Source organism: Vicugna pacos, chromosome 30 (genome assembly GCF_048564905.1).
Source record: "Vicugna pacos chromosome 30, VicPac4, whole genome shotgun sequence".
In the NCBI taxonomy this organism is placed as follows: Eukaryota; Metazoa; Chordata; class Mammalia; order Artiodactyla; family Camelidae; genus Vicugna; species Vicugna pacos.
The window spans coordinates 18,269,678-18,287,031 of NC_133016.1; the positions used below are offsets into that span (position 1 = coordinate 18,269,678).

The 17,354-nt window shown below is 36.7% G+C and overlaps 1 protein-coding gene across 2 annotated transcripts in view; it reads right to left on the minus strand.

Moving 5' to 3' along the window:
• The window catches only part of ME2 (malic enzyme 2), a 47,369-nt gene that overhangs the window by 13,605 nt on the left and 16,410 nt on the right, over window positions 1-17,354 (minus strand). For both annotated transcript variants that reach the window (XM_006205775.3, XM_072952223.1), the window contains 9 exons: window positions 15,888-16,037; window positions 13,645-13,720; window positions 12,084-12,245; window positions 11,681-11,784; window positions 9,280-9,389; window positions 9,086-9,183; window positions 8,673-8,786; window positions 4,613-4,727; window positions 2,500-2,642 (listed from right to left, as the gene is read on the minus strand). In XM_006205775.3, coding sequence (XP_006205837.1) covers window positions 2,500-2,642; window positions 4,613-4,727; window positions 8,673-8,786; window positions 9,086-9,183; window positions 9,280-9,389; window positions 11,681-11,784; window positions 12,084-12,245; window positions 13,645-13,720; window positions 15,888-16,037 — 1,072 coding nt within the window. The remainder of the gene's footprint in view (window positions 1-2,499; window positions 2,643-4,612; window positions 4,728-8,672; window positions 8,787-9,085; window positions 9,184-9,279; window positions 9,390-11,680; window positions 11,785-12,083; window positions 12,246-13,644; window positions 13,721-15,887; window positions 16,038-17,354) is intronic.

A 17,354-nucleotide genomic window follows, 5' to 3' on the forward strand; every position in this document is an offset into this window, starting at 1 on the left:
TAGGGAGAGCCTGGAGGTGGGAGATAGTCAAGATCCAAAAAAGAGGAAAGCAAGATATTCGAGCCCAGCATTTGAAGCTTTCCCCCTCAAGGTGAATGATCTCAAAAGCAAAATCTGTGACTGAGAACCAGAGCAGCAAAGCTACCAGGAGTCTCATGACGGCAGAGAAAAAGTAAAGTTCAGGGCCCACTAGGGGTGAGGGGCTGATAAATATTCCAGGGCTTTTGATTCATACCCAAGAGACAAGGTAAACTGTGGAAACAGACAAGGCCTTCCAGGGATGGCATCCTGATGAATTAAATGGGGAGCTACCCCAGACGAACAGCCTCTGGGAGGAAGGCAGAGCCCCCCTGGAGGAAGGAAACTTCATCCCTAGCTTCAAATTATTGCCGTAATTCTTCATCCGCACTATCTAGCATTCTATAAGGAAGCAAAAAACAAGTAAAACTGGGCTTACAAAACGATAAGAACTGGATAATCAAGAGGAAAGACAGACACAAAATAGAAATGGACTCACAAAGAGTGAGATATTTGTTATTATCAGACATTAATTATGATTCACATATTCAAGAAAGTAAATGATAAGATAGACAACTTTAGCAAGGAACTGCAAGCTATCCAAAAAAATCAAGTGTTTTAAAAATTATTGTTAAAATTGTGAGGTGTCATAATGATACTGTGATTATATTTTTAAAAGAATCTTTTAACTTTTGAGAGGTAGACTGTAATATTCATAATAAAATGAGACAATGTCTGAGACTAGCTCCAAAGTCCAAGATGAGCAGGATGCAGAAGAAACAAGATAGGCAGTAAGTTGGTCACTTCTGAAGCAGGGTACTGGTACATGGAAGTTAATTATACTGTTCTTTCTGATTTTGTATATGCTTGAAATTTTCCATATTAAAAAACTTTTTAAATATAAAAACATTTATAAAATTTATCAATTATTCTCAAGGGCATGACCTAGCAATTATTACTGCTATATATCATTATGAACAAGCCTTTAAAAGTCACTTCCTAGAGCCACTTAAAGATCATTTGTAAGAACAATACAGAAAGTGATTGATTACATTGTGGAGATTCCAAATATATCCCCAAGGAACAGTAGGGGAAAAAAACAACTATCGTAATGGTATATAAGCAATTACTTGCAACTGGGGTATAACCCAGTGGCACTGTCAAAGAATTCAAAATTTTAAACAATTCAGATGAAAGTAAAAATTTGTTCCAGACAGCTGTCGGATGCCTCAAAAGAAAAAATGGCCTCTCATGGTGAAGATACATTTAAAGAAGGTAAAAACAATTATTTCATGACAAGTGAGGGCGAGAAAGCAGTTTTTATAAGTTGATTGTTTTTGTAATATGTGATTTTATGTCTATGTCACTAAATTAATAAATTATTATGAAAAGAATCAAAGAGAAATTCCACAAATGAAAAATGCAACGAAATTAAGAATATAACAACAGATTAGCACAGCTAAAAAGAGAATATGAAAACTGGAAAGTAAGTCCAAAGAAAATCACCAGAGTGAAACACAGAGAGCAAACAAGATGGTACATATAGAAAATCATGTAAGAGGTATATGCGATGGTGAAAAAGACTGACACTCACATAATTAGAATCCGACAAGAGAAGAGAGAGAATGTGTCCAAATTAGAGAGATTTCCAAAAGAGACCAAAAGGGAAAGAAAAAAGAAAAAAAAAGACACTAAGCCACAGATTCAGGAGCTCTAAGATCCCCAGGTAGAATAAATACAAAGGAAACTGTACCTAGGTCTATAATAGTAAAATTGCTTAAAACTCAAGACAAAATGATGTGTCAAAAAGAAATCAGAAGTCAGAAAACAACAGAATGATATATCCAGATTGCTGAAATAAAGTATCTACCAGCTTTTACTTCTATGCACAGTATGCACAGTAAAAATATAAATACCCTTCAAACTGAAGACAAAATAAGGAAATTAGCAAGAGAATCCATCAGACTCACACTTGAGGAAAGTTCTTCTGGTAGAAGAATATAATCCTCAACAGAAGCACAGACGTGCATGAAGGATGGAATGGCAATAGAAAACATTAAAATGTAGATACATCTAAATGAATAATTTTTGTTTAAAACAATAAAGTCTCTTGGGATTTAACATATAGAGACAATGAAGGGGAGGTTATTTAGCTCAGCAGTAGAGTGCATTGGTTCAATTCCCAGTACCTCTGTTTAAAAAAAAAACTAAACAGATAAATAAACCTAAAATTACCTCCCCCTATTAAAAAAATTTTTAAATAAAATAGAGAATTAAAAAGCACAATAGCACAAAGGCATGAGGATGTTGAAACGGATATATAAAGTAACTGCTTTCCAGAATGGATACAAGCAATAATTTATATCAGAATTTGATGATCTACAGATGCACACTATCATCCCAGAGCAACCATGGAAAGACTGTATAACCAACAGGCTAACAGAGGCAAAACAACCAATTCATACTATCATTGACTAGTACCTCTGTAAGTGTATATGCTTCTTCAGCCGTGCACTCAGCCTTTGCTGTAGGGTTACTTAATGCAAATATTATAGGCCTTTCATTGATATCAGCCATGGCTTTGATTACATCAGGAGTGAAAAGTCGGCCAGCTCCTGCAACTCCTGTATTAAATAAGGGGGACAAAAGCAACTTGATTACAGGTTAAATACAACATTCTCATCAACAGCATTTCTACAATAGATTTAACCTAACAAAGGCAAAGGTAAACGCCCACTGCAAAGATAAGGTTTTACACTGCTGAGGTAACTCTGCAGGAACACAATCTCAAAATCTGAAAAGAAAAACAACAAAATGCTAACATTTTTCACTTAAATATTTATTGTCTACCGCAGACATAGTAAATTGTGGGAAGTAAAAAGAGTAATAAGACTACCGTTGTTGTCTCACAGGCACAAAGCTTCAGTTTTGCAAAATGAAATGGTATTTCCAGGGACTGCACAACAATGTGGACGCACTTAACACTCACTACCTAACTGTACACTGATAAGCAGTTATGATGGAAAACTTTATGTTATGCATATTTTACCACAAATAAAAATTTTTTAAAGAAATTTAAAACTTGCATCTCAAATATTAAACTGTTAAAACTCTATGGTACTCATTATAAAATTAAAGAAGTTCAGGAGGGATAAAAGATCTTCTTGACTAAAGCAATCCACTTTCTTGATACAGTTCAGTTTAGTGGTCTTCTATTAAGCTCCTACAACGTCTCAGACACTCTGTTAGGCCATTAGGATATAAAAAATGAGTATAATGCCGGCAGCTTATAGTTGAGAGAAAAACCACAAAGTAAGCAGAAAATCAGAAAACCTGTAACAGGGGCCAAGTATGCAGTGTATGGAAGCAGAGCGTGAAGGAAGAAAAGTCAGTGGTGGGAATTTGGGGATGACCATGCAGTGCCTCAGCTGAGTGTTTATTCAGTTCATCCAATAAGAAGACATTTTTGACTGTCAAAATAATTAATTTTTAATTCCACTTTACAAACTGGTATGTAATAAAGAAAAATACTGATCTGGAGACCACAGTTTCAGTGCTTGCTCTGTCACTCCTAGCTAAATGAAATATTCACAGATCTTGGGCAAGTTGCTTAACAGATCTGTGCTTGTTTTTCACGTGCAAAAAAGAAATTTATAGAGTTTCCTCATGTGGAAGTATGTGTACATATTCTTAGGAATCCTTAAGTTCTAAAAGAATTAAACGTTTTTTTCTTTTTGTTTCCTTGACCCTCCAGGGACAGAGTCAATTGCCAGGTTCTTAGGTTTCCATAGTGAATTGTGAGAGAAATAGACTGGACGATCTTCAAGATTATTTCTCACTCTTAAAAAATGGTGAGCTGTAATCAATGAAGAAGCTAATACAAACGTCTTTATCCTGACCTTAGAAGTTTACTGTTACAGTAAGTTTACTACTTAACATTTTATAGGGCTCCTCCAAGAAATAGGTAAAATTACAAGAAAAATTAGATTCAAATCTTACAGCTACAAAGGAAATGAAATAGTACCTCTTTTAAAGACTTTTACAATTTCTGCTGTGAACTTAATGCCATGTTGCATAGTCTAATGTCAGCTATGCAATGCCTGACTCTTGAAATATACCAAAAGCTTTCAGCTTTGTTGCCAAAGAAAATCTTTGACTCTGCATAGGATTTTCTTGGTACAGTTTGTCAAATAACCTTGGTCTTTTTCAGGTTTTGACCCCACCAGCCAAACCAACTCTAAAAGCAAAGCATGATCAATCACACAGCTTCCAGAAGTTAAAAGTACAAGCAACATCCGTTAACAGGACTTTACACACTGTACCTAAAAGCTATCACACACAACACAGGGAATATAGCCAAGATTTTACAATAACTGTAAATGAAGTATAACTTTTAAAAATTATGGATCACTATACTGTACACCTGTGACATATATAATATTGTACATCAACTATATGACAATTAAAAAAAGCCATCACAGAAAACATCCTATATGCCGAAAGCTAGGTAAAATCTGTCATTTTGTTTTTAGTAATCCTGCATGGAAGTTATGACTGGCAATGTGCAGGTAAATAATGGAACAACTTTACTTACCAATTATAGCTGAAGGCTTCAGTATATTTACTGCATCTTCAAAAGTATCAGGTATGCTCTCTGGGGCTAAGTGAGCAAATGGTTCCTGATGACTGTCTATTTTAGCTTTCCGTCCCTGAATTTTTAGATGAAATACAGGTTTTTAGTAAACGCTTACAAGGAGTAATTGAAGAGATGTCACTATAAGCCACATATTGTTTCCATAATAGGAATGTCTTTTTGTTTTCGTTTACTTTTCTCTTCAACCCGTGTTTTCCAATTCTATCTTCATATTTTGCACATAAACCCAAATATAAAACACAAATCAAATCAAATCCCATCATAACCAGAAACTTTCTAGTCCCTCTCAAAACTCGTTTATGCTGTGAAGTCCTCCTAAATCAATATGGTACAAAGGCCTAGAATCCCTTACCTGGGCTAGATGTATTTTGGAATTCAAAATTTATTTTAGAAATGTATTATGATAATATCAAAAGTACCCTCCCAATGGGCACTCCACAACTGAACAAACCTTAGGAAGGTCACACTAAATACAGAAGGTGAACATTAAAATATCCTCTTTAATTTTGCTGATAAGCTCAGGTCTGTCGGATTTGTTACCAAATGAATTTCAGGAAACTCGGGGATTTCAGAGCTTTCAGGATTTAAGAGTTACAGATAGAAATCATGGACTTACACTACCAAGAGTTCAGAAACAAGAGGAAAGAGGAATTCTGGTTCAAGATAGCTCAATGAAGGAATACACCTGTACTCCTCAAATCCCAGGTCAAAAACTTAAAAAATTAAACCCTTAGTAGTGTCGCAAGAGCAGGAGCGTACGGTACCACTGACATACTAGAACAATGAAGAATTTCTCAACAACTTAAAAAACAGACCAAAACATGCCAATGCAAAAACCAACCAGGCTTAGAAACCCATAACCTTATTTTGGCAAAAAAGACCACCTCCCCTGCAGAGGTAACTTTTTTCATCAGAACTCCAGAATAACCCCAGGTCAGAACCAGCAGGGGCTGGGAAGGGCAGCACACATAACTTGGCTGGGAAGTTAATTACAAGACTGAAATACAGGCTCAGCAGATCAGGTTCTCAGAACACTGGCTTCATATGCTTGCTCCCAGGAAGACCACAGCTCTCCCATGACCGTTTCAATGGGAAACTCTCAAAGTCTCAATGAGGAGTTCATTGTTTTGGGTCCACAGGAGAGATAGGAAGCTTAAAACTCATCCTAAAAGGAAAATATACCCTGAACTTACAGATGAACAGGGATTCTTACTTGTATTCAAGACTGGACTTGTTCAAATATGATAAATAATCACGAAACATTTGTGAAAACCAACATCACAAAAAGAAGCACCAAACTAACCGTGTACTAGTGAAAATATATATCCCCCCATAGCCTTCCAAGTATAATGTCTTATAATCCTTGCATCTTATATACAAGCAAGTATGGCAGTTACAGCTTTGGAAGGCAGCACAGCTGAAGGATTAAGAGCAGAGGCCTCACCAATTCTCCTTCTAGGTTTATACCAAAGCGAAATGAGAGCAGAGACTTAAACAGATATTGCAGATCAGTGTTCACAGAAGCATTATTCACAATACCCAAAAGGTGAAAGCAACCCAAATGTCCATCAACTGATAAGCAAAATGTGATATATCATGCACATAATGGAATATTATTCATCCTTATAAAGGGACACATACTAGCACATCGATAATCTTGAAAATATTACACTAGGCGAAATAAGCCAGAAACAAAAGGACAAATATTGTATGACTCCACTTAGATGAGGTACCTGGAATAGGCGAATTCATAGAGTCAGAAAACAGAACTGAGGTTACCAGGGGCTGGGGGAAGAGGGAACTGGGGAGTTACCATTTAATGAGCACAGAGTTTCTGTTTGGGATGATGAGATGGTTCTGGAAATAGACAGTGATGATGGTTGCATAACTATGTGAATGTGATTAATGCCATGGAACTTACACTTAAAAATGGTTAAAATGGCAAATTTTATGTATACTTTGCCATAATTTTTTTAAAAAGCTTTCATCTGAAAAACAAAACAAAGGGGGAGGGTGTGGCTCGGTGGTAGAGTGCATGCCTAACGTGCATAAGGTCCTGGGCTCAATCCCCAGTACCTCCATCAAAGATGAAAAACAAAACAAAACAAAACAAAGAGCACAGGCTTCACAGTCAGGCACTTGGGTGTGAATCCTACTTCCGTTGCCTATAAGCTAATGACCTTGGGAAAATGATCTGACCTTTTAAAACTTCAGTTTCCTCACTTGTAAAATTTCACAGGATTTTTGATCAGATTATATGAGATAATATCTGCAAAGCCTTTTTTTTAACTGAAGTATAGTTAATTTACAATGTTGTGTTAGTTTCAGGTGTACAGCAAAGTGATTCAGTTCTACATCTCTCTATTCTTTCTCAGATTCTTTTCCATTATGGGTTATTACAAGATACTGAATATAGTTCCCTGTCCTATACAGTAGGTCCCTGTTTTTTATCTATTTTATACATATAGTGGTGTGTATATGTTAATCCCAAGCTCCTAATTTATCTCCCCCTCCCTTTTCCCCTCTGGTAACCATAAGTTTGTTTTCTCTATCTGTGACTCTATTTCTGTTTTGTAACAAAGTTCATTTGTATCATTTTTTTTAGATTCCATATAAGTGATATCATATGATAATTGTCTTTCTCTATCTGATCGATTTCTTTTAGTATGATAACCTCTAGGTCCATCCATGTTGCTGCAAATGGCATTATTTCATCCTTTTCATGGCTGAGTAGTATTCCACTGCATAGATATACCATATCCTCTTTATCTATATTTTGATGGACAAGGTTGCTTCCATGTCTTGGCTATTATAAATGGTGCTGCTATGAATACTGAGGTGCATGTATCTTCTCAAATTAGTTCTCTCTGGATATATGCCCAGGAGTGGGATTGCAGGAACATATGGTAACTCTCTTTTTAGTTTTTTAAGCAACTTCCATACTATCCTCCATAGAGGCTGCACCAATTTACATTGCTAGGAGGATTCCTTTTTCTCCACATCCTATAATACCTGTAAAGTCTTATCACCATGTCTGCTACATTTTAAACTACTTTTAAAAATTATGTTTAAGCATTCAAGACTTTTCACTCACATACTTCTTCATTTTTTTTTTTTGTACTAATACAACACTGGGACTAATTAAGAAGAAAAGATTTCAGAACTGGACATAAACTTGCTCCAAAAGATGTAAATGAAAAGTAATTGCTATATCAATATACATGACAAAAATACGACAGGGCTGTGTACTGAATAGGTTCAAACATGAAACAGTTTACCTATATTTTGGTGTGTTACACAGTATAAGATATAAGGTATTTCTTAAGCTACCAAAAATGGCAATCAATGCTAGAAGGCAGGCAGGTCCAAAGGATACAGATTGATCTGGGATAGAAGCTCTTTATTATCCATGAATTGACTTTAGGAATGTGTGCCTTTTTTTCTGGGGAAACTGTCCAAAGAGTTCTATTAGATTGCTACAGGGGATTATGATTTCCAAAGGATTAAAGAATTTCTGCTCAAATATCAGATGTCCTGCTAACAATTAGAAACTTCGAGTTCCCATTAAAAACCACTGGGCTTTAAAAGGGTCAAGAGCCAGAGAACAAAGCAAGAAAGAACAAGTCTGGTGCCAATATAGAGACTATGACTAGAATGTGAAACAAGGCTGTTTATAAATGACAAAAGTTGGAGGCTGGAGGATTTCTGTTGAGAACACTAGAAAGGTCCCCAAATCATACAATTTGGATAGTCCAGTGAGCAACAAGATCTTAAGAAGTGATAATATTAAAAAAAAAAAAAAACACCTAAAAATATCATTATAAACACATTCTTCTGCTTCTCTAAGTTTTAAATACCTTACCCTGAGGGAGGGTATAGCTCAGTGGTGGAGCACATGCTTAGCATGCACGAGGTTCTGGGTTCAATCCCTAGTACCCCTGTTAAAAATCAAATAAATGAACCTAATCTCCCCCCCAAAAAAAATTTTAAAATACCTTACCTTAAATAATAAACCAAACTTGTCAACCATCCAAATTTTCTTTTGTGCCTCTTCTTCCGAGAGGCCATTTTCTACCATAGCCATAACTATAAGATTTGCAATTCCAAGTGCAGCCTGTCCAACAGAACATACATTTAAAAAACAAAGACTACAGTATGGTGCAATGCTAAGTTACTTCATTTATGACAATTATATGCTATGAGGAACACTGGGTCTATTCTTCCCTTACAAACCACACAAAACTCGATTCTTCATGATATTCTTTCCAAACATACTTTAAATTACCTACTTCACAACCGAGATCTTGAATTTAATACCCTCTATCCCAACCAAATTATAAGTTCATTACACCTCATTTTCCAATTCTAAAGGAGAGTGTTGGTTTTAAATCCTAAAAGCTTATAGAAACTTACCTCTCCTGCTCCAAGAAACAAGATTTTGTGTTCTGAGATCGATTTACCAATAACTTTTTGTGCTGCAAGCAGACCTGCTAGGGCTACTGCAGCCGTTCCTATAAGAAAAATAAAAACATTTAAAATAAAAAAGTGGGTATATTAAAAAATTTTTAAGTAGGAATCAAAAATCTAAGGTTTTCTTTTTGCTTTACCTTGAATATCATCATTGAAGGTACAATATTTTTCTCGGTATTTTCTCAAGAACCTGAATGCATTATGATTTCCGAAGTCTTCAAACTGAATAAGTGTGTTCTGTCCATACCTAAAAACAGCAAAACCCATGATCGTGTCGTTGAAAGTACCACTTTTAAACAGCTTTTCTGTCTAATACTCCTTATGATCACATTGAAAAACAATGTACTATGTTAGTTCATTTAATGACATCTGGCAATTTTCAGAGTCTGTGAAAGCCTAGACTCAAAATGTAGAAATCAATTACTCATTCAGAAAAATTTACGGGATGCTTAAAATGAATGTGGCACCTTGATGGACCTATGGGATATTAATCTAAAACTATCTCCAAGTGTCTAGGAGGGTGCCCAGCACATATAAGCACAAAATAACTTCCTAAAAAGGAAGGGATTTTTGTCTGAGTCTCAAAAAAGTATATATTTTATATGTGTATTTTCATTACATTCACAGTTAAACTGTAACACAGGAAACCATATACTAAATTACAGGTTAAAAACTAATTGCTGTGTGAGTTCACTGGCACTGAGAAAAAGATATCAATCATCTGGGCAAGGTGAAGTTAAGGGGAGACTTGAAAGGAGGTGAAACTTTATTTGGGCCCTAAAAGAACAACAAAAAGTGAAAGCAGGACAAAGAAAAACAAGATTTATTTTACTGACCTTGAATTTTCAACAGTCTGGCTATTTATTTCAGGGCTTATAGGAAAGGATAAAGGAAAAGGTAGTTTAGGTAGGTTGGAGCCAGATAAGGGGGGGATCTTGACTGAAAAATCAGGGAATGGCGACTTTCTGTATCCGATGTAAAATCACTGAAGCCTTTAGAGAAGGAAAGACTTCATCTAAGACTCCCTCTATAAAGGATAAGCCTGTCAGTGATGTGTAGCACCTACCAGCATGAGGAGAGATGAGAAAGACAAGAGAAACAGCGAGGAAGCTACTACAAGCGAGGACAAGAAGATCTGAAGCAGAAGCCACAGGAAGTGAAAGGGACAATTAGGAGAAATTAGAACGAAGGAAGAGAACTTGATGAGGACCACCTGGAAAGTAAGGGAAAAGCTGCTAAAATGCAAGGCAGCCTGGATGACTAAGAAGACACTACCTGATTGTCCAAGGGAGGGAAATTAGGAGAAGGGGAGGAGACAGAAATTTCTAGGATGATGAAAAGTTTAGTTTTAGACACATCAACGTTGACTCTGAAAAGGAGTTGATTTTTTACAAACTTCCAAATACCAGTAACCTAAAAGGTAGGGCAGGGCTAGATCACAAAAAAAGGTTGGACTTCACCCTATGGCAGTAGAAAACCGCTGATAGATTTCAAGCAAAAGAATGATAAAATGAAGTGCATGTTTTAAAAAGGTTTATCTGGTGGTGCAGGGGATATGGAATAGCGAGGAGAGAAACTGGAGGAAGGTTCTGAAGAATCCAAGAGAGATAAGGATCTGCAGAAAGGCTGTGGCAATGCAAAAGAGAAGATTTATTTCTGAGGCATTTAAGGGGCAGTACCAAACTGGATGTGAGGGATGAATGACACTGTATGGGGTCGATGGAGGAGGAGGAAGAATCAAAGATTAAACCAAGATCAAAGGTTTGGTAATAGGGTTCATGTTAATGGCCATTAATAGAGGTTGGATATACAGAAGACAGGCAGTTTAGAAAGGGAAGAGTTGTTTTGGACATGAATAAGAAGGAGCAACAAGAAGTCGAGTGGAGGATTCAGCTGTTGGAATTGTAAGCCTCATTGGGGGTGGGGGGGGGACTACAGAGATGGGTTTTCATGGAGTCACATGCATAAAGGTTATAGCTTACACGACTCAAAGAGAAGAGAACTATGTACTTATCCACATTTAATAGAAGAGAGCAAGAAGCAGCAGTGGAGATGACGAAGGAAAGAAAATCGGTGGGACAAAGACCAAGTTAGGAGAACCTTGCAGTGGTCTCAAAGAAGAGAGAATTTCAAGGATGTGGAAGTGGTAAACCTGGTCAGATGCTGCAGAGAGGAGGAGAGAGAAGACCACATGGCCAGCAAATTTAACATATGAAAGCTGCACAAGAACTCTGGAATGGTGGAGGGAGCCTGGATGCCAAGGCTGAAAGAACTACAGTGAGGATAATTTAGGAGCAGTGTGTGAAGACTTCAAGATTTCAGGGTGCTCAAGGTGTCAGATAACTCAGGAAAGCAAGGCAGAGCATAAAGGGTATCATCACGTCTCAGTACATCTCATCAGGCAGGAAGGAACCGAAGTTCTCAAACACTTAATCTCCTTCTACCTATCGTCACAGGAGACAAAGGAAAACAAAACTGTGGTTCTTTTGTTTTTTAATTAAAGATGCTTTCATGTATTAAAACATTAAAAAAAAATACCTGTCAGTAATGGCCTTCATAAATTCATCAATTAGATCATCGTAACGTTGTGATCGATCTCGTTTCTGATATAAGCCCATGTAAAATGGATCTTTTAAGAGTGCCTATAAAACAGACCAAACGTAAAAATAAAAGTATTTTGTTACATAACCAGTTTAAATATATTCTATGAATCAAAAATTGTTAAATAAAAATATTACTGATTTTTTAAACTAATTCTTCAAAAAACTTTTAATAAATAGGTTTAATTTACTATTTGTATAAATACTAAAAGGAGTTTAAGACAAAGGCTAATATCTAATCACAGAATTTTCTCTTATATTATCTTCAAAAGAAGAATGTAATAAAGCTTTTTTTTTTCACTATGGGAAAAGGATCAAAGGGGGGAAATTATTTTACTCACTGGATTATCAGTTCCTACATCAATACACACAGGCAGGCATCTATCAGGCCGTATTCCCGCACAAGCTGTGTACAAACAAAGTTTTCCTACTGGAATTCCCATTCCATAGACACCCAGATCTCCAAGACCCAGAATTCTCTCTCCATCAGTCACCACAACAGCCTTAATCACAAAAGATACATAAATTAAAGGTTGTCCAAAATGGAGCACTAAAGAAAAGCATTTTTAAAAAGACTGTCTTCATCACAAAATAGCCCGTATTATATTATTCCATTCACATGAATACGTAAATCTACAGAGAAAGAAAGTAAATTAGTGGTTAACTAGGGCTGGGTGGAGGGGGGGGTGACTACTAATGCGTACAGGGTTTTTTTTGGGGGGGGGGTTGGGGGAGCCATGGTGAAAATGTTCTAAATTATGATGGTTGCACAACTCCGTGAATATACTACAAATGACTGAATTTATATTTCAAGCAGGTGAACTGCATTGTATGTGAATTTTACCTCAGAAAAGCTACTATTAAAAACAAAACAAAAGAACACAAAAATAAGATTCTCCTCACATATTTTCAGTCTCACGTTTAAAAACAAAATTGTTTCTTAACTAACTTTCAAAGTAAACCAACCAAGCACACTTAAGATTCTAGCATTTCTAGAATCTAGATTTAAAAAGGAGCAGTAACTCGATTTGAATTTCCTCTGTGTTCAGTTTCAGAACAGAATGCTTCCGACTGAATACGTTCACCATGACTGAATAGGGGAGAGGTGAACACCCTTCTGACAGAGGTTAACCATAAGAGAAAACGAAAGAGTTTAGAAATAATATGCTACTCCAACAGTATCTGAAGCCAAGCAAGAAAAACCTTAGCAATGGTGAAAAAAAAAATCTAGTATAAAAAATATACCTACCTACAAGGTTTTAAGAGGATACTGTGAGTTTAATTTTATGAACAAATTTTCCCTAGATTAGAACTAATAATTCATCAAAAGTCATTTTGGTGAGTATGATACATAATAAAGGCAAGAAAGACTACTGCCTGTAATAAACACCAAAGCCTACCAAAAGATCTTAAGCCATTAGTTTTTATTTTATGAAAGACAGCCAGATTGACTAATGTTTATATTTGCTAAATCTGAAACGCTAAGAGTTTTATATTTGCTTAAGGATCTGAATCTACCTTGGATTTATAAGAAAAGTGGCATAATGAATCCTCCCCATCACCCACCAGAATAAAAGTTCTTCTGGCATTTTAATGTATTTCCTTTACCTAGAATAACTACTAGTTGACACAGAAAAGAAATATAGAGAAGGCAGGACACACCAGTGGTACTGAAGTGAGCAGGCTCACCTAACCAGCTCCATTTCTTTCCCAGGCCAAACTCTGCACCAATAACCCATTTTGTAATTATTAGTATCATGATTTACTCAGAGCACTAAATCTGCATGTATGTAAGTGCGAGATAAATCAGAGCAACAAAGAAAGAACCATTCTTGAAATTTAGAGTAAACTTACATAGAAAGAAAAAAAAACATTGTGAAAGGAAGGTTGTGCTATTAGTACCTTAACATGATTTTCTGGCCAGTTATCCACAATTGATCTAACATGACCTCTGTCTGAGATTGAAATAAATAATCCCCTGCAACAGAACAAAAACACCTTTGCATTTCACAACAGTTTTTTTGTTTTTTTCTGAAGTTTTTGTTCATAGTTGGAATATTTAGATATTTTAATGAAACATCAAGACACAGTGTAATTTCCACGCAGATTTAGCTAAGTCACACTGGTTTATTTTCAAATATTTTCAACCACTTCAAACTGTAATTGCATTGCTCACAGAGTAGCTGCAACAAAGATTTTTATTAAATGATGTGATCATTTTATCCAAGAAGAAATGTATTCACATTTCTAGTTCAAATAAACTCAATGCACCTCCAGTTAAAAGCAATATAAAGATAAACCACCAATGCAGGAGAGCATGGTAAGGCTAAGTAGACTGTTAAAACTCACTAAAACTGAAAAATCGAAGTCTGGAGGAGCAGGAGGGGAGAGAAGAAAACTATAGTAATTTTACATAACAGATATACTCCTGAAGCATTAGGAAAATGTGAAAAGTTATTTTAAGCACAGTATATTGTTATCCAATTGAGATAAGTAATCCAGATTTCAAAAAAGGAAGGAAGGAAGGAAGGGAGAGAGAAAAGAGAAACAAAGGTTCTAGAAGGCAGGTCAGATAGAGATGAGGGCCAACAGGCATCCAGGGCCTTCACACTGATTCTTATACTTAATTTTCTCATTGGTATCTTAACTTTGGCATTACTCTTCTAAATCAGTTTAAACAGTTTATCAACCAGAGTTGTGTATCAGAATCCGATGAGCTTTTAAAAAATGCCAGGGTCCTACCCCCAGAGATTCTGATTTAACTGGCCTAAAGCTTGGATCAATTAACCAACCAAGACTTACTGACCATCCTCTATGTAAAAACACAAAACAAAAAACCACTGCATAAAAGATACACAGCATCTGCCCTCACCCAAATGCCCTTTATGTTTCATGTGCGTTCTCAACTCGGTGCACGTCAGAATCACAGCAGGAGCTTTTATGAAACAGCACCACCTGCGCCCAAGTCTGGACTAGGAATCAAAATCTCTGTGGCTGGGGCCCAGGCATCAGTGTCTTTTTGTTTCCCTTTGTCCTTTAGTCTAGACTGAGAAACACTATTCTGAGTGAAAAAGAAACTACAAAACAGCTAGACAGCTGGGTTAAGTCGCAGAAATGTTTAGCCACATTAACTGATGGCAGCACACAGGGCAGAACAATGTTCTCAAAGTGTCTTCCAGGGAATACCTGCGACACCATCACCGACGGTGTTCATTAAAATCCGGACCTCCACACCTTTCTCTTTTTCATCAGAATCTTGGGAATAGGAAGGAGAGGAAAGTTGGCAAGGATCAATATTTTAAGTAAGTTCCACAGATGTTTCATATGCACATTACAGTTTGAAAGCCACTAGACTAGATGGGAGGAGACTGAAGATAAATGCTACCGCACGGTGTTGGAATTTCTACGTTTGTATCAGTACGTAAGCAGGACATAGGAAAGATATGAGAATAGTGGAAAATGATAACAGGTTAGAGGAACCAGACAAGAGAACTCAAACTCAGTAAAAATAGCATTTCTATAACACTTAGAAGTTTACAAGGAACCATCACATCAGTTTCCTCATCGGACCTTCTCGGCAGATCTTTGAAAGGTACCGGTATCCCTACTTTATGATAAACAGATTCAGAGGGATCAAGTTAACTTCTTCAAAGACTTGAGTCAATGTTCATCCCAGTACCCTTTCCACTTAAAATATCTAGAGGTGCTAGAACTATTTGAAATTAAAATTTGTGAGAGTTCATAAAAAAAGAACAAACAAAAGAAACTAAAGCTGATAAAAAATGAGACTCAATCTCTTAATTGGCCAGACTGTCAAAAACGTTTATGACTGTTCTGGAGAACATGCCACCAGAATTAAGAACACCTCTATTTAATTTCTGGTATCAAAATGCACAATTCCTCTAACAATCATAATAATTTAAATAAGGTTAGGAATAAATGATGCTATTTCCACAAAATAAAAGATACGAACACGTTAGTTTTTTATTAATCCCTTTTCATCCAAATTAAGCTTTTGTGTGAGGTGGGAAATGTGGTTGAGATAAGACTGCAGCACATAAAACAGAAATGTAATGGGTGTTACGGAGTGATGTTTCTCCTACACTACAGTCATTTGCAAATATATTTTTTAAAATAAGCCTTACTTAGGTCTTCTAAAGATGTGTCCATACTGGGTGCAGGCAAGACCCACTGTTGGTGTATATACAATGGGCATCAGACTTTCAATGTCATCTTGCAGTACTCTGTAAAACAGCTTCTCATTTCTTTCCTGTATTCCCATCAGATAGATGTATCTGAAATTAAGCACAGAGAATAATGTCTACATCAGCCAGCATTACACAAGATTTTGGCCTTTGAAATTAAATCTAACCATCTAAAATTAGGACTCCCTCCCCCTCAAAAACAAAACCCTAAATTATCATCATGTAACATCCAGGACTAAAAATTAACAAAAATAAAAATGTGTTTAAATGGCAGATGATGATGATGAATAGAATAATAACAGAAGCAACAGTTAACATTCATTGAGCCCTTACTGGGAGGTCAGGCTCTGTACCAGGCACTGGAAATGCAAAAACTACCATGAGGCCCCCACCTTAAAGGAGCTAATCTTCAAGGTGACGGACAAATAAAGAAGGAAACAAAATAAAGTGGCATTCGTCCAAATATTTACTAAATACTAACTATGTGCCAGGCACTATTCTGAACTCCGGAGATGTTAAGAAGTGACCTCTGTCCTCATGGAGTTTGTAACACGGGAGGCTTACAGGCATTATAAGATCTGTATGGAGCACAACAGTAGCGCATAGGAGGCAATATTCAATTCATACAAATACACAAATAACAGCTTTTAAAGAATAAAGTTTAGAAAACAGGGAAATGTTGGCTTGAAAAACCAATAATCATCTTGAATAAAATATGCCTAAAACAGATTCACTGTCTTTCCCCCGCCCTTGTTTCTCCTCCTGTTACCATTTGACCAAATGGAAATTGCAAGGTCCACTCCTGATTTCTTCCTCTCCCACCCGCCCCCACCTCAATCTAATAAGTCAGCAAGTCCTACAGGGTGTACCTGCTAAATAGCCTTCAAACATCTGTTTCCTCCCTCCATCCCCACCCAGTCCAAGCCACCATCATTTCTCCACCTGGGCTACCTAAAGAACTTTCTAACTAGTCTTTACACACACGATTTTGCTCTCTTGCTCCAATCTAGTCTCCTCTTTAAAACATATCTATTTCTCTTCTCCTTGAATGGCTTCCAAACACCAGTTTAAGAGGTTCAAGCTTCTACAGTAGTTAACTGGACCCTTGCCTACTCTCCAGCCTCATCTTCATACTGAACTTACTCCAGTTCCTCAAATGTACCATATCTCTTACCTTGGAGTCACTACTTAGGGCGATGCACCCTTTGCCTAGAACAGCCATGGTCCTATACTCACGCTCTTCGAATGCAGCTCAGGTGGCACACTCTCTGGGGTCCTTTTCTGCCCACTCCCCTCCCCTCTGCCATCAGACATATATACACGTTAGATTTTCCTGTCTTCAGGTCCCATGATACCCGACTCCTTCTTCTGTAACTCTCACTCCCCATTTTGACTTTCCATCTTCCT